Source organism: Otolemur garnettii, unplaced genomic scaffold, assembly GCF_000181295.1.
Source record: "Otolemur garnettii isolate 467f Iridium unplaced genomic scaffold, OtoGar3 scaffold00001, whole genome shotgun sequence".
NCBI classification, from domain to species: domain Eukaryota; kingdom Metazoa; phylum Chordata; class Mammalia; order Primates; family Galagidae; genus Otolemur; species Otolemur garnettii.
In genome coordinates, this window is record NW_003852396.1 from 25341966 (window position 1) to 25364253 (window position 22288).

A 22288-nucleotide genomic window follows, 5' to 3' on the forward strand; every position below is an offset into this window, starting at 1 on the left:
AAAAAAAAAAAAAGAAAAGAAAAAGAAAAGCTGAGAGCAGTTATTACTTGTTGACCTGCCCTATGGGAAATGCTAAAAATTAAAAGACATTGAACAACAAAGGAAACAACCCATTCACAAGTGGGCATAGGACTTGAATAGACATTTCTCCCTAAAAGATACACACATGGACAGAAATACATGACCAAAAATACTCAGCATCACTAAATGATTAGAAAAATGCCAGTCAAAACTAAGTGAGATCACCTTATATCATTAATATTGCTAACATGAAAAAAAACAAGTATTGGCAAGTATATAGAAAAATTGGAACACTTGTGCATTGTTGCTGGGAATGCAAGACTATGCAGCTACTGTGGACAATAGTGTAGCAGCTCCTCAAAATTTTTAAAATAGAATTACTTTATGATCCAGCAACTCTACTTCTGGGTATATACTCAAAAGCATTGAATGCAGGGACTGGAAGAGATATTTGTACACCCATGTTCGTAGCAGCATTATAAAAACCTGATGAAGTGGATAAACAAAATGTAATATTTACAGTAGAACCTCCACAACTGACCACCTCCCTACATTGATCACCTCCTTAAGTTGACCTAATTTTCATTGACTGGACATGCACCACATGTACCTATCAGTATAGTAGGCCCAGTTCCTTATGTTGACCACCTCCCTATGTTGACCAGTTTGTTACAGTCCCTTGGGTAATCAACTTACAGAAGTTCTACTGGATATGCAATTAAATATTATTCAGCTGTAAAAAGAAAGGAAATTCTGACACATGCTAAAATGTGAATGAGCCATGAAGAATTATGCTAAGCAAATCAAGCCACTCCCAAACCCCCCAAATACTATAATTCCACTTATAAGGTATATAGAATAGGGAAATTCATAGAGACAGAAAGTAGGATGGTGGTTGCCAAGGGTTGGGGGCAGAGGGGAATGAGGAGTTACTGTTTGATGTGCAGAGTTTTAGTTTTACAAGATGGAAAGAACTGTGGAGGTGGATGGTGATGGTGGTTTAGCGTTATGAATATATTCATTACCACTGAACTGTGTGCTGAAAAATGGTTAAGATGGCAAATTTTATTATGTATATATTTGCAACAACAGAAGTCTTTGAAAAAAAATTAAACGACACAGACATTAACTCAAAGTCACATGAAGAAATAAAACGCACAGAGAGAAAGAAATAAAGAACCCTGGTAATGGTAACTATGTAGGTAAATATAAAAGCCAGTGTGGTTGTATTTTTGGTTTGTAACTCCTTTTTGTTTTTTCCTATGCGATTTAGAAAACAAATGCATGAAGTAATGATGAATGTATGTTAATGACATGCGATGTACAAAGATGTAATTTGTGACAATAAAATCATAAAGAGGGAAGAGATGGAGCTACATAGAATTTCTATTAAAACTCATTTGGCCTTAACTCAAACTATATTGTTAGAAGTTTAAGATGCTAATTGTAAACCTAAGGAGAATCATTAGAGAAAAAACTTTAAAAAGACGCAGACATAGAAACAAGAAGGAAATCATAATAGCACATTAAGCAAAAATCAATTAAACACAAAAGAAAACATGAATGAGGAATTGAGAGGGGAAGATAACAGACACATAGCAAACAAATAGCAGTATGTATTCAGCTGTAAAAGTTAGTTCTGTATCAGTAATTACTTTAAATGTAAATAGATTGGACTCTCCAGTATAAAGGCAGGGTAGATAAAAACACATGATCCAACTATATGATGCCTACAAGAGATCCACTTAATTTATTTTTTAGAGACAGAGTTTCACTCAGTCTCCCTGGGAGTGAGTGCTCTGATGTCATAGCTCACAGCAACCTTAAACCCTTGGGCCCAAGTGATTCTCTTGCCTCAGCCTCCCAAGTAGCTGGACTACAGGCGGCCACCACAAAGCCTGACTACTTTTTGTTGTTGTTGTTGGAGTTCTTGGCAGGGGCTGGGTTTGAACCCGCCAGTATGGGGGGTTCAGTGCCCTACTCCTTTGAGCCACAGGCACTGCCCAGCCCGACTATTTTTTAGACACAAGGTCTTGCTCTTGCTTAGGCTGGTCTCAAACTCTGGAGCTCAAGCAATCCACTGGCCTCAGCCTCCCAGAGTGCTGGGATTACAGGCATGAGCCACTGAGCCCAGCCTTAGAGATCCACTTTAAATCCAAAGACACAAACAGGTGAAAAGTGGAACGGCTTCATGCAAATAGTATTTCATGCAAACAGTAACCACAGACAGCTGAGTGTCTATACTATGAGATAAAATAGACCTTTAAGTCAAAACTTGTTACATAAGACAAAGGAGGACATTATATTTCACTAAAAGTGTTGATCCAACTGTTATCGGTAGCCTGCAAATTTATCTTCAAAGCTCCTCTGCCCACTAATCTGGGCCAAGCACACATAGTCCCTATCCCGGTTGCATCACAGAGCTGGAAATCATGCCATACTGGGGTAAAAGACCTCCTTGAGGTCTTTAACAGAGCGGGTCTTTATAGAGCTCCGGGTTCTTATTCCTGCCCTGGCACCAGCTGGCCTTGCAACTCTGGGCAAGTCCTTCTCCCTGACATCTCCATCTCTGTGTGTTCATGAGGAGTGATGGCAGCACTCTCATGGCCTTCCCTGATGGCCACCTCCCAGGCAGGCCAGCAGCCTCCCTCTTCCCAGGCTCCCTCCCCTCCCATTCCATCCCTGTACTCCAGCTGTCACAGTCCTAGTCAAAGGGGCCTTGCCCGGGTTTCTAGGCTGTCTTCACCACTGATTTTGTTAGTATTATTTTTATCAATAGCAGCCCTTGAGGTAACTAAGCTGTACTGAGCTCTGGGTCAAGCACTGGGCTCAGCATTTTATATGCATTTAACCTTTCCTTCTCAAACAGCGTATGCCACCATTATCAGCATTTTGTTACAGATGAGGAAACGGGGCTCAGCAATTTGCCTATAGCCATAGCCATTTGGTCCCAGGGGCTAGGCTTGAAGTAATGGAACCGGGATTCAAGCCCAGCCCCTAGGACCAAATGATGGTGTAATCACAACAATTCACTTCTTTAGCACAGAGCTCCACCCTGAGTGGGCTGATACCCTGGACAGAGCAGACAGTGGGTGCAGAGGGAAGGCTGTCTGTCATTTCCAGGGCTCACCAGAAGGCGCCAGGTAGGCATGGAAGGAAGGCAGAGTATGATGCAAACTCTGGGGTTTGCAGAGCAGGGAAGGCTCCCGAAAGAAATAAGAGGCCATGCTGAGGCCTGAGTATAAGTCAGCCAGGCAAGAAGGGACACTGAGCGCTCTGTGGATCTTTCAGGACAGGGAAGGAAGTGGCAGGAGGAGAGGAGGAGGGTGACCGACCAAGGAGATGAATAAAGGAAGAGGCACTGTCCAAGGCATTTAACCCTCACAATAGCAGCCTTGGAAAAAAAGAATTTTAATCTTTGTTCTATAAATGAGGAAACTGAGGATTAGGAAGGCTGAGTAATGTGCCCAAGGTCCTCCCACTTGTCAACAGCAAAGCCCAAGATAGAGCTCTGCCTGTGGAACCACAGAGCTGGCCAGCTCCCCATAGCTGGGACCTTTTTCAGGACCAAACAAGTATCAGAAACGTACTTCCTGTTTGAGAACCAGGCAGACTGTTCACCTGCAGACACCTGCTCCCAACAGAGGCCACCATGGTATAAGGTAAGCCAGTTTTCAGAGAGGGAAGCAGGGGAGGGCACGTGAGGGTGTCCAGCCAGCCAGAGGCCAGCCCAGGGGAATCTGGGGGCCTGACCGCCAGGTCTCTGCACACAGCAAACACTCAGTGTATAAGACCTTCTTTCTCCTGTACATCCTGGTCACCTCTAAATGGGCCTTTGAACAGACTCTCAGGAGGCCAAAGGGATCTTCTCCAGGTCCTGGGACAGAAGATCTGTCCTGATCCTGCCCTGAAGCCTGCCTTCTCGTGTACACACACTTGTACAGAAACGCACGGGTCCCATGTGGCCTCAGGGCTGCAAGGCAAGCCTGCTCCATTGGCCCCTGGCAACTCTGGAGGAGGGAAGCTGCTGGGTGGGCCCCCACAACACACAGACCCACAAGCCCTAGGCCTAGCGCCAGTCTGACCTGGCTCAGGGCCCACATTCCTGGCTTCTGCTCTGGAGCCCAGAAGCTCATTAGAGCCTCAGACTGATCACGGGGAAGGGCTGAGAGTCAGAGGCCATTGTGGCCTGGGTAGGAAGAGGAGATAGAGGACTCAGCTAGGGGCAGCACCTCTGCTTCTTCCTGTAAAACCCAGGGTGGTTCAGGGCTTCCATGTCACCCTTCACTCACTGCTCCCCAAGGCCCTCAGGATAAATCAGGCTCAAGGCACTTCCTGACCTGGCTCTGAGAGCACTTGCCAGCCTCCTCTCCTCCATCCCCACAGACCTTCCCACATTTGCTCCTTTGCACATGCTATTCTCCTGCCTGGAATGTCTGCGATTCATAGGGATGAGTGACTCAATCATTTCCACCTGGAGTTGGGGAGTGAGTCTGGAAGAGAGGGGAGTCTCAGTAGGCACATCAGAGGGACCGGGCCTGGAGGTCAGGGAAAGTTTCACAGCTGGTTTTTGAAAGCTAAGTAGAAACTTTCTAGGAGAAAGACTAGGAAGGGTATTGCACAGATAGCATATATGGATGGGAGAACATGGGATGGGCAGGGTGAGCTCCCCAAAGAGGTTATCCCCGGCTTTGAGAGCATGGGGTGGAGGGTGGCTGGGGAGGCAGAAGTGGAAGCGCTCACCTGCTGAAGAATCACCATGGTCCTTAGTCAGATGCTCCCTCTGTCTGCCTGGCTGGACACAGTTCTGCAGGGAGAGAGGCCATGTCATGCCCTCTGGGAGGCCAGTCCTGGCAGTCTTGAGTCTGGCTAGGGGTCACCTGGGGTCCTTGCAAAGCCCCAGTCCCTCCTCCCTAGAGGGAACCCTCCCTGGCTTCTCTCCCACTGGCCAGAGCCCAGCCCACATGACCTAAGCCTTAACCACAGTCACCAGCTTCACTGCCCAAAGCAGCTGAGTTCTTCTCTCGGCACTGTCATTCAGAGATTCCCAAAGGGCTCCTAGAAAGTAGGAAGTCTAGCCTCACCCTGGACATACAGGCAAAGGGGCTCAGAGAGGGACTGACACAGGCCCTAGGTCACACAGTAAGGTGAGACAAACTTGGGACTAAGTCTCCAGCCTCCCAATTCAGGGCCACCCCATGCATGTGGATGACAGGGGTGGACTAGCCCAAGGAGAAGAGGGCATGGGCTGAGCATGACCTACTAAGGGCACACCCTGCCTGAAACCCTTCTAGAGGACTCACTGCCCTCAGGATGGAGGACCTCAGCACCCCAGCCTGCCTTTTAAGTGCCAGCACAATCTGGCCCCGACTGATACCTCAGTGCTTTCTCTCCCTCCTTTCTTCCCTCCCTTACACTTACACCATACCCACTCACTATTCCTGAAACATGCCAGCTTTTTTCATAACTCCTGGCCTTTGCATACATTCCAGGGCCCTTCTACCTGGAATCTTGACTAGTAAATTCCCTCCTGTGGTTCATGGTTCAGCGCAGGTACCACCTCTTCTAGGAAGCCTTCCCTGACTACTCCCAAGCTGTCAAGAGCATCTGTGTTTTCTTTTATCCCCTCCTGACTATATGTGTAATGTTGTCTGGATCAGGGTCTTTCCCAGCTCTGCCCCCAAAATTGGGGGATTAATCCAGGACAGGGCATGTCCAGAGGGAATAGTTCTGAGCCCTCACAGGTCTGCAGCCTTGCCCAGCACAGGGCCAGGCTCAGACATAGGTTCAGGAAGGATCTGTGGGACTGTGGCCTTCATAGGAAGGCCCAGACCATAGGCCCTGGCATGAGCCTCCTCTGACTCCTGACCTGTCTCCCAAGATGGGCATCAATTTTTCACAAGGGCCCATTCAGAGGCACTGGGGCATTTGATCCTCTGCCCATGACACTGCCTGATACCTGAGCCCTAACCTCTGCCCTGGAGCTCTGGGATACAGCAAGCACGTTGCCCTTCCCAAGACCTGCACCCATCTGGGTGCTTGGCCAGAAAGTGGATTCAGCAAAGGCCAGCAAGCAGCTGCCATGGGGCACGATGTCTGAAGATGGTACCCAGTCCTTAGTGCCTGCACCCTATGCCAGCATGAACCACGAAGGCCAGAGAAGAGCCCAGGGCTTTGTTAAAGATTCAGGGCTCTGGAGGATGGAGGAGGGTGGTGAGGACACACATTTTAAGAGCCACACGTTAGGGAAAACTATGAGATATACATTTTATTTCAAAAAATGAGAACTATACCATGTTTAAGTCCATTTCTTTTCCAGTTGACAACAGGGAACACAGATTGTATTGCTATTTCTATGCCCATGCTTAGTATCACCTCATCCCTACAAGCCTGGCTGGTGGGGCTCTGTGGTTCCCACTCACAGGTAGGAAATTTGAGGCTCAAAGGAAGGAAGTGACTTACACAAAGCAAGAGATAAAGAGTATCAGAAAGAAAGCAAACTAGTAAAAGAGACAGGGACAGATGTCTCTCTCTGCTGTCCCAGCATATCTGCTCCTCTGGCCCCAGGATGCCCCACACCCTAGTCTCAGCTCATAGATGATTTGATGGACACCATGCCCTTTGCCTCTTCCCTTCTCCAGAGTACAAGCCTCCATCCTTTTAAGCTCAGGACAGTGTCATACACTGGCTGCTGTGACTGAGCCTTCAAGGGCAGCAGGAAGCCCAGGCCCAGGAGCAGGTGGCTATGGGGTCAAAGGCTCCAGAGGCAACTCCCCCAACATCCAGCAACCCCCCTCCCAATGCCCAATGGCCAGCCCATTCTTACCTGGGTCCCAGCTGCCTACTCTCAGTGCCCCAGCAGCCTTGTTACAGCGCCCACCTGCACAGAAGACTCAGGAAGCTGGGGTCACACACCCAGGACAGTCTGCAAACATGCTTCCCTCTTGCTCCAAGGGTCACTCTGGATGTCTCCCTGGGTCTTTCTGTTTCTAGCTGTCTCCCTGTGTACTGTTTCTCCCTTTCTTTCTTGCCCAGGGCAACTGTCCAGCCGGCACTGCCACCCTCCCCTCCTCACTCCAGAGCCTTCTCCCAGGAGGCGGAGCTGAAGGGGGCCTCCAAGGTCTGGGTACAGTGACATCAGCGTGGGGGGCGGGCTATGCTGGGGCTGGGACTTTCATCCAGAGGCTGCCCAGGGCTCTGTGTGGCCGATGGCAGGCCACTGGCAGGCTGATGAGGAGGCAGAGAGCAAGGGTCTCTCCTTGACTGTGCTGTTGACCGGTGTAGGACCTGGGCCTGGGGCCCACCCTGGCCTCAGGTGTCTGCTGTCAGTTGTAGTACCTGGCCTACTATCTCCGAACCTGGACATGAAGCCCTGTCCAATCCTGACCTGGTCACTGATGTTCTGGGGCCTCAGCCCTCGCCTGCCCTGCTCCAGGGAGGCTCGCCCTCCCTAACATGGCTGGGACTCTGAGAGGGAATGGCCAGGCTGGGCACAGCAGGAGGCAGAGTGCCCAGCAAGGCCCACATTCTGGCGCCTTCTCCCCTTCCCTGAGCACACACCCCCCTGCTCCAAACCCACTTCCCCTGAGGGCTCCCTTCAGCTGTGTCCCCAGTATGCTTATCAATTCAACACTGCCCCCCACAGGATGCATGTTATTCTACAAGGCCTGACAATTAAGTTCATGAACTTCCCACCATGCATTTATGTTGGCAGCACTGTCTAAACAACTCAGGAAGGGTTCATAACCTTTGGTATATCAGTGTCTCACAGTTGGGTTCATCTTGATGGATGGCGTTATCTTGCTGAGTGGTTTTCATTATTGTTATTGTGTGCTTTTGTGTGCCCTTATGAGAATGTTGGAGCTTGCATTAAGGTAACCAACAAACATTACATTTCTTGTTAAACTTGGCAAAAGTAGAAGTGAAACAAGGGACACATTAGTCCAAGTTTGTGGGATAATACCCTGAAGAAAACAGCAGTACACAAATAGATTAAATGTTTTTCGGAGGAGAGAGAAAGCATCACTGATAAGAGAGGGCAGGGAGGCCAGTAAGGAGCAGAACTGATGAAACACTGCAAAATCACAGTGAGTAAACAACAATACAGAAGCAGTGGGGAAAATCTTAACTGAAAATCTTGGCCAATAACTAATGGTTCTTGCATCACAACAACGCATCAGCTCACATGATACTATCTGCGAGGGAGTATTTAACCGGTAAACAAAAACTGTATCGGAATATCCTTCTTCAAAACCTAACCTGGCTCCCAATGACTTTTTTTTCTTTGCCTGAAGATAAAGGAAATATTAAAAGGAAGACATTTTGATGACACTCAGGACATCATGGGTAATATGATGACAGCTCTGATGGCCATCCCAGAAAGAGTCTAAAATTGCTTTTAAGGGTGGACTAGGTGCTGGCGTTGGTGCGTAGCTTCCCAAGGGGAGCACTTCAAAACTGATAATAGTGATATTAAGGAATGAGGTGTGTAGTGCTTTTTCCAGGATGAGCTTGCAAACTTGGCAGACCTCATATAATCACCCAGAAACTTGGCCAAATTAGCTAGTTAGGAACAACCCATACGTAACAGCTCACATAAATCGAAGTGGAATATGATATAAAAGGGAGGGGTGTTGACAGCAAGGAGCACACACAGTCTCTATCACTGGTGCTGGAGAAGACAGTGACCTGCAGGCTGCCCTGCTGAGACCTGGCACTTCCTCCTTCCCCTCCACCTGCACCGCACCTGGCAGCTGCCTACTGGCCCCTTCTCCGGGGGCAGCTCTGGGCTGGCTAAGGGTGGATTCCCCAGCCTCCCTAACTGGGATGCGTCTGCAAGGAAACTGCCTGGAAGCAGGGTAGAGTGTGGAGGGGTGGAGTGCGGAGGTGAGAACCAATGGCCCAATAGTGCCACCTACTGGGCATAGGCACCAGCTGCTCCCCTGGTACTAAATAAGGTCCAGCAGCAACAGCGGTAGGAGGCAGCCTCTGCTGGGACCCTGAGGGCCCGAGATGCTAGGCACACTTTAGCCTAGCAGCTCTGGCCACAGTTGCCCTGGAACCTGCCACTCCTCAAATGCTCTTTCTTTGAGCCTTCCAGGTGGCATCAGTCTAACACAGGTGGGAAAAGTGAGACCCAGGGAGAAGCATGAGTGTGCCCGAGGCTCATGCCTGGCAGTGGGGACAGAGCACAGGTGAGCTGTAGAGATAGGAGACAGAGTGGCCTCCGAGCATTGCACTCAACACCTCCAGGAACCAGGCACTATGGCATGCAGCTCACCTGACTCATAATGCCCACTTCTTACGACCCTGTGAAAATTTGGAAATCTTGATTTACTTCACCATCACACCACACTCAAGCCCCTTTCCCCCAAGTCCAATTTATCATTGGATTCTGTCTGCCCTGCCTTCAAAATCTATCCCAACCCTGCTTCTCCCTGCTGCCACCCCCAGCTTTGGGGCCGAGCTGCCCACAACTGTTCTCAATAGCCTGGCCCACACAGCCCATCTCTGGTGGCCGGCATGGATGGCTCTGCCTCATCATCGGACCACAGTGTAGCCTCCTTTATCCCAGAAAGCTAACAGAGCCCTCAGTGAGCCCCCAACACTGGCGTTTGTCACCATCAGAGTATTTGTATTTGCTCTCCCTACTAGTTTTAGACTGTTCCAGAGCAGGGACTGTTGGATTCCTGCACCCCTGGTGCCTGGGATGGTGCTCGGCACAAAGCTGGTCCCACGTCAGTTTGCAGGAGGGAGGGAAAGGATTCCCAATGGTAATGCAGCAGGGTCCTCACTCTCTCATCCCTCTGACCAGAGGATAGTCACCCAGGCCTGAGAAATATTCCCGCCATTCTCCCTTCCCCTAGAAGGACAGACAGACACAGGAAGGTCTTTCTGGCATTGTGGTAACATTTATTCTGAGCACAGGACAGGCCTCCTCTCCCCTGACCTGTGGTGGGCCTAAGGAGGGAAGCCCAGGTCTGGGTGTGTAGGCTGAGGCCCCACCCATGTGCAAGTGGGGACTCTAAGGCCTCCATTAGTGCATAAAGTGAACAAAGCAACTGCCCTCTCCAGGGCCTCCTGGGGACAAGAGAGGCCTGCATAGCCAGGAGCCAGCCTGGCCCAGCTCCGTAGGCAGAAAGCAAGGGCAGGGGTGTGTGGGGTGGGAGGCAGTGCCTGGCCCCAGGCTGAAGCCCACACAGGCCTGCCACTTGGCCCTGGTTTGCTCCTATATCCCAGGGAGACATGGCTGAGCAAAGACCCAGGACTCAGTGCTGGGGCCTATGCTGGCTTCCCCAGCACCCACCTCTCTAGCCCCACCACAGGAGCTTCATTTGAAATAGACGTTGAGATGTGGGACTACACGAATGCATGTATAGTGGGTGCACATACAGATACACGTAGAGAAAGGAGTAGTTTTGCCCTTATCCAGCACTTGTTACTAAGAGTGCTGGCAAACAACAATCACTGGCCCCACTCTACAGAAGGGGGAAATCGAGGCACAGGAGGTTTAAGTAACTTGCTCCTGGTCATGCGCAGAGTGCTGGCCCCGGGCCCAGGTTCTCAAGGGGAGGTCTCAGCTTGTCCTCCTTGTCTTTCAGTTCCTGGCCCCTCACTGTCCAAGGCCTAGGAGCAGAGCCAGCCACAGGGGCAGGAGGCAAAGTCAGAGAAACCTGCACCTCTAGCCCGGTCACCTGGCCAGGAGGTGGGCTCTGGAGTCAAAAAGTCAGGTTCCCAAGAGGAATTTCCATACATGAACCAAGTGGGTCATGGCACCAACACACAAGAACATGGCTGTGCCAACTTGCAAGACACCCAACTTCAAAACACCCTCTTTTCATCCACTTCAGGACCTCCTCTGAGGACACCTTCCCCAGTGTCCCACCTCAAGTGGAATCTAAATCAGGAGACCCACAAAACTAGAGTTCAAGAAGAAAAGGGAGGTTCAGCCTTTACATTTTCTTTAAAACCCACTGGTTAAAAGTGAGGATTTTAAAACCAAAAGAATATAAAACATTAACGATTCAAAGGAACATTTTGGTCCAGGCAGCAAGAAATGCACTGTAGCCTCCTTGGCTGCATTTGAGGGAATGGTGGTGGATTGGCCTCTAGGCAGGTGACAGAGTCACCATCTCCTGCAAGCCCAAGGGGTGGCCTGACTCCGGTAGGCCTGGTACTACCTACCCCAGAGTCCCTTCTCTCAGGAAAAGCTGGGGTCTTTGCAGGGCTCTGGGAGCCTGGGAGCACCTGCCTCCTCCTCAGGTCCCATGGTCCTCCATGACGAGGCCCCTGGCCCACTAACCCAGGCGTGCATCAGCAGAGGAGGCAGGAAAATACCCCTTCCTCACCCCCACTACCCCCACTCTCTGGGAACCTGAAACCAGGGGCTGGGAATGAAATCAGAACCTGGAATGAACAGGCAGCTGCAGCAACTGCGCAGGCATCTGAGAGGACCTGAGGACAGAGGCAAGGCCCAAGGCAGAGGCCAGGGAGGCCCCCACTATACTCAGAGGCTCGAGAGTGTCATATATTCATTTGGCAAACCTCTGTTGAATAAATGGATAGGTTAGTGGACAGAATTACAGAATGAACAACTGTCACCTGCATGTTGACCCATTTCGTGCCTGAGCAGGAACCCAGGAGCCAGTTCTCTCAAGGTGGCAGAAAACCAGGTGTAAGTGATAGGGAAAGTGAGTTCTGGGAGACTCAGGTGCGCTTGGGATGCAGGACAAGAATGGAGCTCGGGAACATGGTAGTATGTGTGTAAACAAGTGACATCTTCTTGGCATGCCTAAGCAGATAGCATGGCCTTGGCAAAGTGTTTTCAACGGATAGAGTCCCTTAACAGTGGTGACTCTGGGGTGGGGAGGGCTATTTTAGACCTCAGGCAAAAAAAATGCCCCCATAAGAAGGGAATGTTTTGGGGCCTTCAGGATACTGAGGCTCAGAGTGGGGGCAGAGACTTCCCAAGGTCACACAGCAAGTCAGTGGAAGACTGGGAAAAGGACCCCAGCGTCTTAGGTCTCAGACTAGTCCCAGGCCTGGTGGGGACATGCAGATGGTAGTGAGAACTGTCAGAGCCAGGTAGCTGGGCAGGTGTCAGACAGCCATAAGTGAGGCACTGCTGAAGACACGCACACCAATGGTGCCTGGGAGGTCGCTGGACTGCCGGCGATTCCGGTCCCGGAGATGGAGGGTGTGCAGGGCCTGGAGGTCATCTGGGTCAGCCTTCAGGTGCACCTGGCCCAGGAACTCGTCCTTCAGGATTCGGTGGTTCCAGATCTGGGAGGAGAGAGATTGTGAAAGGGGCTGGCTCCAAGGTAGGGGTAGCAGGGCCTTGAACCTGCTTCCCACAGTGCAAGCTTGGCTGAGGAAGAGGAGGCCTGGATTATCTGCCTCCCCATGAAACTTGGACAAGGTCATGCCCCTCCCAGAGCCTCAGGTATCCCGTCTGTCAAAGCTCTTTCCAGGTATATAGTTAAATCTATTACTATTAGCTCTGCTATTGACCTTGGGTAAACTTGGACAAGTGAAATGCCCTCTGCCCTAGTTTCTCCATCTTTAATATGAGGGTTGGACCAACTGACCCTAGGGTCCTTCCAGCCCCGATATCTATGAGTCTGACTTGATCCAGTGAGACCCAGTGTTAAGGAAAACTAGAAAAGCTACAGTGGCTCTCCCACGACACTTGAGTGTTTACAGATGGTTTCTCACCCAGCAAGATGATGACCGAAGCCTGGTGGGACAGAGAGATTTCCTAGTGAGCACAGAATCACTGTCTACCAGCCACTCTGGGCTGGGAGGAGAAGGAAGAAAATGCCCGAACACACTGGCTTTCTGAGCCCGGCTCAAGGCTCTTAAGGGTACAGCCACACCCACCACATCCCATCTCACTGGAATATTTCTGGTGGATCCACTGGCTTTGGATGAAATCAGCAGAGATGACCACAGAGTCTCTCCAGCCAGGAGACTGGCCCTACTGGGTCCAGAGTCATGCTGGCTAACCAACATTCCCACCCATAGAAAGGCAGACAAGAGAATTCCCAAGGCTACCTCAGGGGTCAGAGGGGATAGCCAGAAGCCAGCATGCTTAGGCTTCTGACTATCAAAGGCACCCTGGTCCCTGCCCCTCTGAGTAAGGAAGCCTCAGGCTGGGGGCCCTTCGGACAGGTGGCCTCACCTGGACAGTAATGGGCTGGCCCGGCTTCTTGCGGTAGAAGACGCCTTTGATGTCATACTCGGGTGTAGAGGTACCCTTCTGCACGGCCGAGCGGACTTTGTCCCCCTCGCACTTGATAATCACATAAGAGTCTGCCCCTAGAGAGTAGGAGTGGAAGATGGGGAGAGGCTGGGGCAGAAGCAGGGCCCAGATGGGACAGAGAGCTGGGGGGCAAGATGCCCACCTGAGCTCAGTTATTCAGAAGGGGAGACTGGAGCCTGACCCACTTCAGGGCCCCTTAACTTCCAAGATGGCAGCCCCTGCAGGGCACACTAGTCATCTCCAGCCTCCAGGCCTTACCCATGCTCTTCCCTGACCCAGAGCACCCTTCTCCCCAATCCTCTATAAAATCAGGCTTTATTCCTTAAGACGTCCTCAACTTGGAAAAAGCCACCTCTTCCAGGGAAACTTCCCAGACCTTCCCTCCCAGCTCCTGCTCCTGTATCTGGCTGCCCCACCCCATTGGGAGCTCTGTGATAGAAGGAGGTAGACCTGCTTCTCTCCACGGATGGCTGGGCATACAGCTGAAGTCAGGAAAAGACTGCTAACCTGCTAAGTGAGAGAAGAGCTCTAGAGGCTGGCATCTACACTGGCAGGGAGAACGCATGGGGACAAGCAAGCCAGAGGGCTTTCTGGGAGAGCTCACCTGTTGGGGAGTCCTTGAGGCCAACAGCCCTCAGGACATGTACCTGGGTCACCTGCTTGGGGTAGCCACACAGGGAGCTCCAGCAGGTGCGAGGAGGTTCATCCAGGCGCAGCTCCCTGTTATGGGGCAGGAGAGCCAGGTGGGCAGTGATGCAGGAGCACCAGGGAGACAGAAGGTAAGACAAAGTTTTAAGAAGTAGAGGGGAAAGAGGAGCAGTATTTAGCCCAGATATTTGTCTAGTCCTGGGCACATCTCTGTGGGCAGTCCCCAACCACCTAACTCCCACAAGGTTCCCACCTTCTCTATCCTTAGCAAGGGTACCCTTTCTTCCCCCAAAGGAAAGTAATTTACTGAGCACCTGTCGTGTGCCAAGCCCTCTGCAGGGTACTGCAAGTCTGATTCCTAATTCTCACAAAGCCCTGGCAAACAGCAACTATTGTCACACCCATGATACAGATTAGAAAGAAGCAGCCTTGTCCAGGTGAAAGACTTGCCCATATAGCTGGGAAGTGGGGGACCCTGGGCCACCTGGCTCTACCACACCACAAGCTACCTCCTGGGTCTGGCATGTGGGCAGGGCTCACTCATCCTTCTGGAGATGCTGAGTCTAGGATGCATACCAAGGTGGGGAAGGCAGTGTGGGACCCACAGGGTCTGTACCCAGCAAGGAAGGGGATGATTTCAGCAGTCCTCTGGACCATGGAACAGGGGATGTGGTGACAAAACCATGACCGTGGCATCAGATAGGCTGAGTGGCCCAGCCCACCTTCACCACTAGCTGCACGATCCTGGGAAACCCATCCAACCTAATCCCCTCTTCTCATCCCTAAACTGGAGGGGTCAGGCCTTTCACTCAGGGGTGCGAGAAGATCAAATAACATGAGTGAAAGCTTTGTAAACGGTGGAGTGCAGTGCACATATGAGAAGTATAGTCATGGCCAGAGATGCTGGGACAAGGGAGCAGGAGAGAGAGGAAGGAGATGGGTACTGGTGGCCTCTGGGCAGCTGAAAGCTCCCTTCCTCGGGTACACACTGACCATCTCTGGGGCTCAGGGTCCAGGTCAGTCCAGTATGGACATCGCCCCCCTACTCTTCCCAGCCCCCACGCACCGGCAGTTAGAGGGCACATCAGTGAAGACTCGGAGCAAGAACTCGCCCGTGTGGCCTGGCTCAAAGGTGGTGGGGATGATGACGTAGCGGCCCTCGGGCTGGTCGGTGCGCAGGAAGACACTGCGGGAGTTGATGTAGATGGAGCTGGCGGCCTTGTGCTGCAGGCTGTGCATGCGGTACTGGCGGTTCTCCTCCACCTGTGGGGGACGCGAGGGGCTGGGCCACCAGAGCCCCCACCACACCACCGCGAAAGGGGCGAGAACATCCCTTTATATGAAACATCCAGAATAGGCAGACCTTTAGAGACGGGAGCAGCTTAGTGTTTGCCTAGGGCCAGGGGAGGGGCTGATGAGAGTCAGTGGTGGAGGCTGAGGGAGTGGGTTTCTTTTGGGGGTAATGAAATCCTCTAAAACTGTGGTAATGGTTGTACAACCCTGTGACTACACTAAAAATCAATGTATAGTCTGTTTAGTCTACACTAAAAATCATGTATAATCTGTGAATTATATCTTAATAAAAGCTATTTAAAAAGTAGGGTTGCCATAGGAAGCCCCCGGGCAACAATGTCCAAAGGGTTTCTGTCACAAAAGAACCAAGTATCAGGGTCAGCCCATAACCATGAAAGGACACTGCCAGCTGCTAGGTCATGCTAGATAATCTTGAAAGTAAATGCCATGATAGTGAAGTGGCACTAGTGAAGATCATGACATGCCAAAGTCACAACAGAGTGACACATGTCAATATACAATGAATGTACCAGTTCAATGATGACAGCAAATTGCTATGACATGATCAAGCACGTCAAATGCCAGGAACTAAGCATGAACCAAGCCCCTAGAATACCCTGTGGTTTCATTAAGCTCGTATAGCCTGACAAGAGAGTAGGGACCTACTATGTGGACTCTCACCACATACTGGACATCTCAACATATAGAAGGCCTCAGGTTCCAGGCCAGGGCAGTGGCTAGGTCAGCATGCCTGGCTGTGCCCAAGGAGGCCTCCTCCCTGTGCTCAGCAAGGCCTCCAATGCAGGGAGGTTGCAGGAGCTGCCAGAGGCCCTGAGCCTTGAGGCAGGAGCCAAGCCAGGGCCAGAAGACAGCCAGGACTTCCCAGACCTCTGCCCTTAACCAGCAATCCTCCCCTTCCTTATCCATTGAACAGCCCTGGCTATGGGTCTTGGGCAGAAAGAAGTCAGGCTAAGAACTTCCATAGAAGCCAATCCCAGGCTGGGCCCTCTGTGGCTATTCCGACAGGGCCCATAGCATCAGCACAATATTAGCCATGATGGCCAGGGCACTGGACTGATGGCAGTGACTCTAGTGTTCTAGAGTGTTTTCTAGGCATGGGCAGACCAAATTCCACCTCCCTTGCTGTCCTCACTCACAGCAGAAGCACTAGCTGACCCACCTTGTAGATGTCAAAGCCAATGGCCAGGTTCTCGCCCTTGCCTTCCCGGCGGGTAGAGCGCTTCGGCTGCTGCTGGATACAGATCAGCACTTCATCTTCTGGCTTCTTGACATCAAAAATGTACTGCAGGAATGGCCAAGGAGAGAGAGAGAGACACAGCAGTGAGACCGTGCCAAAGATGGGCTTGCTGGCTCCCAGAGAAGCTTGGACTCTGGAGGTTGGGCCAGGCACCCAAGAGGCTTGAACCCATTCTGTGGGCCTCAGTCCCTCCTCTGTGAGACGGGCATAACAGTGTACAATGGCTACCCTGCATGAGGCTGAGAAAGCTCCGTGAGACAGTGAATATGCAGCTCGGAGCCTGCACACAAATGGTGCTTAAAAAAGGCACGTCAAGCATGAAGACTAAGCTGCTGCATGGGTCATATCTGAGGAAGCTATAGGGCAGAAGTCACAGAGCCCCACCTGGCCAAGTCCCCAGGAGGGACAGAACCGTGCTGGGCAGAAACAAGGCGTTAAATCCCTAGGTCAGCCTCTAAATGTCCCTATAACTCAGGACAAGACACTCATGAGTCTCTCAGCCTGCCGTTTCCTTATTTTTACCATCTGCAGGTTCCACTGTGAGGCTGGGGGCCTTCATGACCCCCAGACAGAACCAATGTGACCATCCAATCCCCACTGTACAGATGGGCTTGCTGAGGCCAGGGGAGGGACAGGGATATACCAAAGATCACATAGAAGTTCCTCTGACAGGACATTCATTGGCAGGGCCTCCACAGCGGTTGCAGGAGGGTCCCTGAGAACGCCCACCTGCGGGTTCTGGAAGAAGGTCTCTTTGTGGTTGATGCAGCCCCCACTGCGGTTCTGTCGTGGGTCCTCATGCCGTGTCCAGGCGCCGCGTAGCCGTGCCTCCTCCCACGTCTTATGGATACTCAAGTAGGATGTGTTGATCAGGCGGCACTGGATGATGTCGGTAAAGTACTGGCACAGGTCCTCGAAGGTCATCCTGGGCATGGGAAGGGGCCAAGCCAGTCATTCCCCTGGTCCCTGGCCCACCAGCCTGCTGGCTCACACGCATGGGTGTGGCACGCCACAGACCTGTAACTGCTCTTTTGGCCTCAGTTTCTTCCTTTGTAAAACAGGGGTGAATCTAACAATAGCTTCCTACCTCACAAAGCTAGTGCAGGGATTAATAATGTGATTAAAGCACATAGTACAACTTTTATCAGATGGGCCCGTTGCCAAAGGCTGCTGTTATGCTTGTTAATAATGAATGTGTGCTGCTCTCTACAGTTTATAAAGCATGCTTCTATCCATCATCTGCCATGGCTGGGATGAGGCCTGAATCAGCTGGTGGCAGGAATCCTATGGTGAGTGTGCTGCAGTGGCCAGGGCATCACTATGGTCACATGCTCTGTGCACAGCTCCAGGGGCCTGGGCAGGGCAGGGGGAAGTATATTGAGTGTGAACAAGTATGAGAAAGGCCGTATAAAGGAGCCCTTTCTAGAGATGAGGGGTTTTGCTGCCCTAGCCAGACTGGCAAAGAGAATCTTGTCCACAGGCCCAGACCAGAGGGCCTGAGAGGCCATCTACAGCAGCTCCCCTAATGCCTACAGAAGAGGTCCTCCATGGGGCAATAGGAATACTACCATCTGCCTTGGCATGCCTAAGGACCCTCATACCCTGGATGCCCCATACCCCTCTAGGAAGTAGCTGAGTTTCCATATCAAGTGTTCTGCGTAAGAGAGGCTCTGAGCCTGGCTCACTGTCAGGACCAAATGCAGGTTGGATGACTGTAGGAGTGACTGGTGGCCTCCTTAATCTGGGCTGCTACCATCTCCCCAGCCTACCCCACCCACGTGCCTCCTAAGTTCCCCTCTCTTCTGTGATCATACCCTTCCTAAACCCAGCTGTGCTTTCTCACCTCTGGGCCAGGTCACTCTTTGCCCACCAAGGCTACTCTGCACCCCAAGTTGCAGCTCCTCCATGCACCTCTACCCTTCCCTTCTTAGCAATCAGGCTGCCAGCAGGCCCCTGACCTCTGGTCAATCCCCCTACCTTCTGGCATCCTGGCCAGCCTGCCAAGGTCTCAGCCTGTGTGCCAAGGCAGCCCAAGTCCCTTCAGGTGGGTACAGAACATTGTGGATGAATGAAAGGGCCCATTATGGCCCAACTGATTTTACAGAGGAGGAAATAAAGGCTCAGAGGATGGTGTCCAAGGCCAAACAGCAAACTGAGGATGGGGCCTGTGCTAGAGGCCTGGCTCCTGACTCCCACCCAACACTCCCTGCCAGACCCGTGGGAGACCCCTCAGTCCTGGACACCCAGGGCACACACTCACCAGAACTCGCCGTCGTCCTCCACAGTCACACCCAACTTCTCCCGCTCACTCTTGCTCACCTTCTGCCATTCCTCTGAGCTGGGATGTGAATGCCAGGAAGGGGAGAGGGAGTCATCTAAGAGGAGTGGCCCCACCAGGACACCCGACAATGGCAAGGAGGCAGGCAGGGTGGTTCAGCACCAGGCCTCCAGCAGGGCAGTGTGGCGAGGGACACCCAGGACCACACCGAGACCCTCTCCATAAACCCTATCAGCCCTTCTCACAGGGAACCATGGGCTGCCACCAGGCCAGGGCCCGGATGGTCTGAAAGCAGAGCTGCAGGCTGTGGGCGAGGAGGCACACTCCCAGTGGAGGGCTTCTTCAGTGGGCACCTGGGCTGTATGCCTCTCCTGGCCTCACCAGGGCCATGAGCTTAGCTTGCCCCCATTCACTCCCTGCAGCAGCCTTCCTCTCTGCCCCCTCCCCGACTCACTCACCAGACTGGTCTCTATGTCCCCCATAGGTCAGTGCACCCCATACACCCACTCAAAAGTAAGTCCCCCTTCTCTCTTCCCAATGTCAGCCTGCCCACAGATCCTTCAAGGCCCAGCCCCAGGCCCACCTCTTCCAGGAAGCCCATCCCATCTTTGTCCTTGTCCCCAGGCCTCACGTGTCACTCCAAGGCCCGTTCCACTCCCGCTCGCCCCAGGGGTTGCGAAGGCGGATCATGTCCAGCTTCTCTGACTTGAAGAAAGCCAGGAGGCCGTGGCCCAGGCGCACCTTGCGCACATCAGTGACGGCGTATGCATGGCCCTTCACCAGGCCACATGCCAGGCGGGCCTCCATGTCCGCCGCTGTCATTGCCTATGGGAAGACACAATGTCCAGTGAGGCAGGGCCATATTGGAACCCACGCCTGGTGGGACTCAGGTTGGAGCTAGAGCCAGGGGGCCACACACCCCCTCCAGGCCAGGATGGGGACTGCAGCCCTACATGAAGGTGAGTCCTTGCTCTGCCGTGATTAGGAACAGTGACGTGCACACAGACCATCACTAACTCACAGGGGCAGCAGTCTGCAGTAAAGGACGGCACCGGCAGGGGGCAGCCTGGGGTGTGCTGGAGCCGGCTGCTAACCACCAGGAGCTAGAAATCAAACCATGGTGGGGGTGTTTATACCACATAGGACAGCAAATTCTATAATGATGGACTTTTTTATTTCCCTAGTAAGCCAGTTTCTCAGCATACCACAGGGTCTGCTCAACTTGGGCTCAAATTGTGCCTTCACTGAGCTCCAGCTTTCTCAAGATGTCAGGAAAATCAGGGTCCTCCTGAAGCACCCAGCCCTCTGCCACACCCAGCAGGGCTCCCTGCCCTTTCCCAGGGGCCTCTCAGCTGCACAGATACCCACAACCCAAGGGGGTCAGAAAAAGAGGCTGGGCTTAAATGATGTGGGAAAGGCATTTGGCAAGCTAGGGGTCAGCACAGTGGCCTTCAGCTTGTACTGCCCAGCACTAGGGAGGGAGTTGCACCTTCCAATTTCTCCACTCCCCTATGAGACTGAAGGTCAAGCTTTAAGAGCTGACTGGGCATGGGTTGGCCTGGTATATCAGGCCACCTCCCATCCTGGTCAGATGAGTGAAGGGGAGGAGCCACCCCAGGATCTGCCTGTGTTCTCACCTTGATGGAGGCGCTGATGAGACCTCCCCGGCTGTGCACCTTTAACACACGATCAAAGAGCTGGTTCCTCTTATTCTCATCACTGGCAAAGTCACCCTCAGTCAGGTCGATGGGTTCGGAAACACCACCCGTGAAGTCCACCAGAGCATCTGCCGTGTTGCCTCCATCCAGCGCCTGGTAGCAGCCCGCCAGCCTGGGGAGCAATGTGGAAAGGACTCCCAGCTCACGCTCCCCAGCAGGTCTGAATTCTTCATCTTACATTTTTGATTTTTGAAACTCAGAGAGGTCAAACAAACTACTAAGGTCACACAGCAGGCCACAGCAAAGCCAACACTAGAACCCAGGTCTTAATTCCTGGGCCAGTACTTGTTCCACTAAAACACACTGTCTTTTTCTTTTCTTTTGAAACACACCATCTTATGGCTCACATTGCCCTAAGCCTTAGCAGCTCCACCTGCGCAAATTAAATGTCCAAACATACAGCAATATTTTCAAAAGCATTACCTCATATTTCTTTTACACCCTAATATTGGATAAGTACCATGATTTATAATGATATAAAAGCAGAGGTACCCTACATGTTTAGCAATAGAGAACTGGTTTGTAAAACTTGTGCTGCGTCTATACTCGGAACACTAAGTAGCCATGGGGAAAATCACTGGGAAAGCCTCCCCGTGGTGGTGGGAAAACGCTAGTGAGGGCTTATTATGTTTGAAAAAGCAGCACGGTCAGAATCCAAGTATGTTTAAACAACTCATTTAAAATATTTATTAAGCATCTACCATGTGTGACATACACGATGCTGGGTACACAGTGGAGGCTGCTTATTGAAATGAGCAGGAAAAGGCCTGCGGTGATCAAGGCATAGTGCTGAATGCAAATGAGAGAAGCGGAGTGAGAGATACAGCACTACACGCTCTGTGGAGAATACATGCCCACAGCACAGCAACACAGGCTTTGTAAAGTTACCTACAAATAAAAGTGCACCAGAGATGTTAAGAGAGTTGCCAGGGGCGGGAGAGGTTGGGTACAGAGCAGGAGTAGGGCCTTGAGCTGCCATGAACCAAGCTGTTCACCGACAGTGAAGGAGCCCCAGGAAATCGGATGGCCCAAAACACGGCAGGAGAAAGCAGGGGGCTGGAAGAATTGCAAGAGTATGGGAGACTTTCGTTAGCTCCTTCATGGTTTTCTATACTTTCTGGATTTGCTGCAATAGGCAGGCATTTATTTTATAACTTAAAAAGCCAATAATATAACAAACAAAGCATAAAATGGTGCAGCCACTATGGAAAACAGTTTGGCAGTTCACCAAAAACCGATCCACACACAGGTGTCTATTAAAAAGAACGGAAAGCAGAGACTCAGACATCTGCACACGCGTGTGTGCAGTATTATTCACAATAGCCAGAAGGTGGAAGCAACCCAGGTGTCACCAACAGATGACTGGATAAACAGACTATGACATACACAGATATATACACATACAAATGTACATATACATAGACGTGCAGTGGAATACTCTTCAGCCATAAAGAGGAATGAAATTTTGGTATATGTTATAACATGGATGGACCTTGAAAGCATTATGCTAAGTCAACATCCTTCTGCTTATTCCACTTATATGAGGGACCTAGAATAGGTAAATTCATAGACAGACAGGAGAATGGAGGCTCCCAGGAGCTTGGGAGAGGGGGTCACTGTTTAATGGGTACCGAGCTCCTGTTGGGAATGATGAAAAAGTTCTGGGTGTAGATGGTGGTGATGGCCCACAGCAGTGCGAATGAAATTAATGCCACTGAATGTAACTTACAGTTAAAATAAGAAATAGTATGTCTTGGCTCGGCGCCTATAGCTCGGCCGGCTAGGGCGCCAGCCACGTACACCTAAGGTGG

The 22288-nt window shown here is 51.5% G+C and overlaps 2 protein-coding genes across 2 annotated transcripts in view; both read right to left on the reverse strand.

Annotated features, from left to right (window-relative positions):
* The window catches only part of MYO7A (myosin VIIA), a 79987-nt gene extending 75159 nt beyond the window's left edge, over positions 1-4828 (reverse strand). Inside the window, exon 1 of the mRNA XM_023511955.1 lies at positions 4765-4828. Within this exon, the coding sequence (XP_023367723.1) occupies positions 4765-4782 (18 nt within the window). The 5' untranslated portion in view covers positions 4783-4828. The remainder of the gene's footprint in view (positions 1-4764) is intronic.
* A 5093-nt stretch (positions 4829-9921) lies between these two features.
* The window catches only part of CAPN5 (calpain 5), a 58228-nt gene continuing 45861 nt past the window's right edge, over positions 9922-22288 (reverse strand). The window contains exons 5-13 of the mRNA XM_003780877.3: positions 20397-20589; positions 19391-19584; positions 18742-18819; positions 17211-17406; positions 16404-16526; positions 14997-15193; positions 13887-14002; positions 13202-13338; positions 9922-12303 (exon numbers count right to left, since the gene is read on the reverse strand). Of these exons, the coding sequence (XP_003780925.1) occupies positions 12121-12303; positions 13202-13338; positions 13887-14002; positions 14997-15193; positions 16404-16526; positions 17211-17406; positions 18742-18819; positions 19391-19584; positions 20397-20589 (1417 nt within the window). The 3' untranslated portion in view covers positions 9922-12120. The remainder of the gene's footprint in view (positions 12304-13201; positions 13339-13886; positions 14003-14996; positions 15194-16403; positions 16527-17210; positions 17407-18741; positions 18820-19390; positions 19585-20396; positions 20590-22288) is intronic.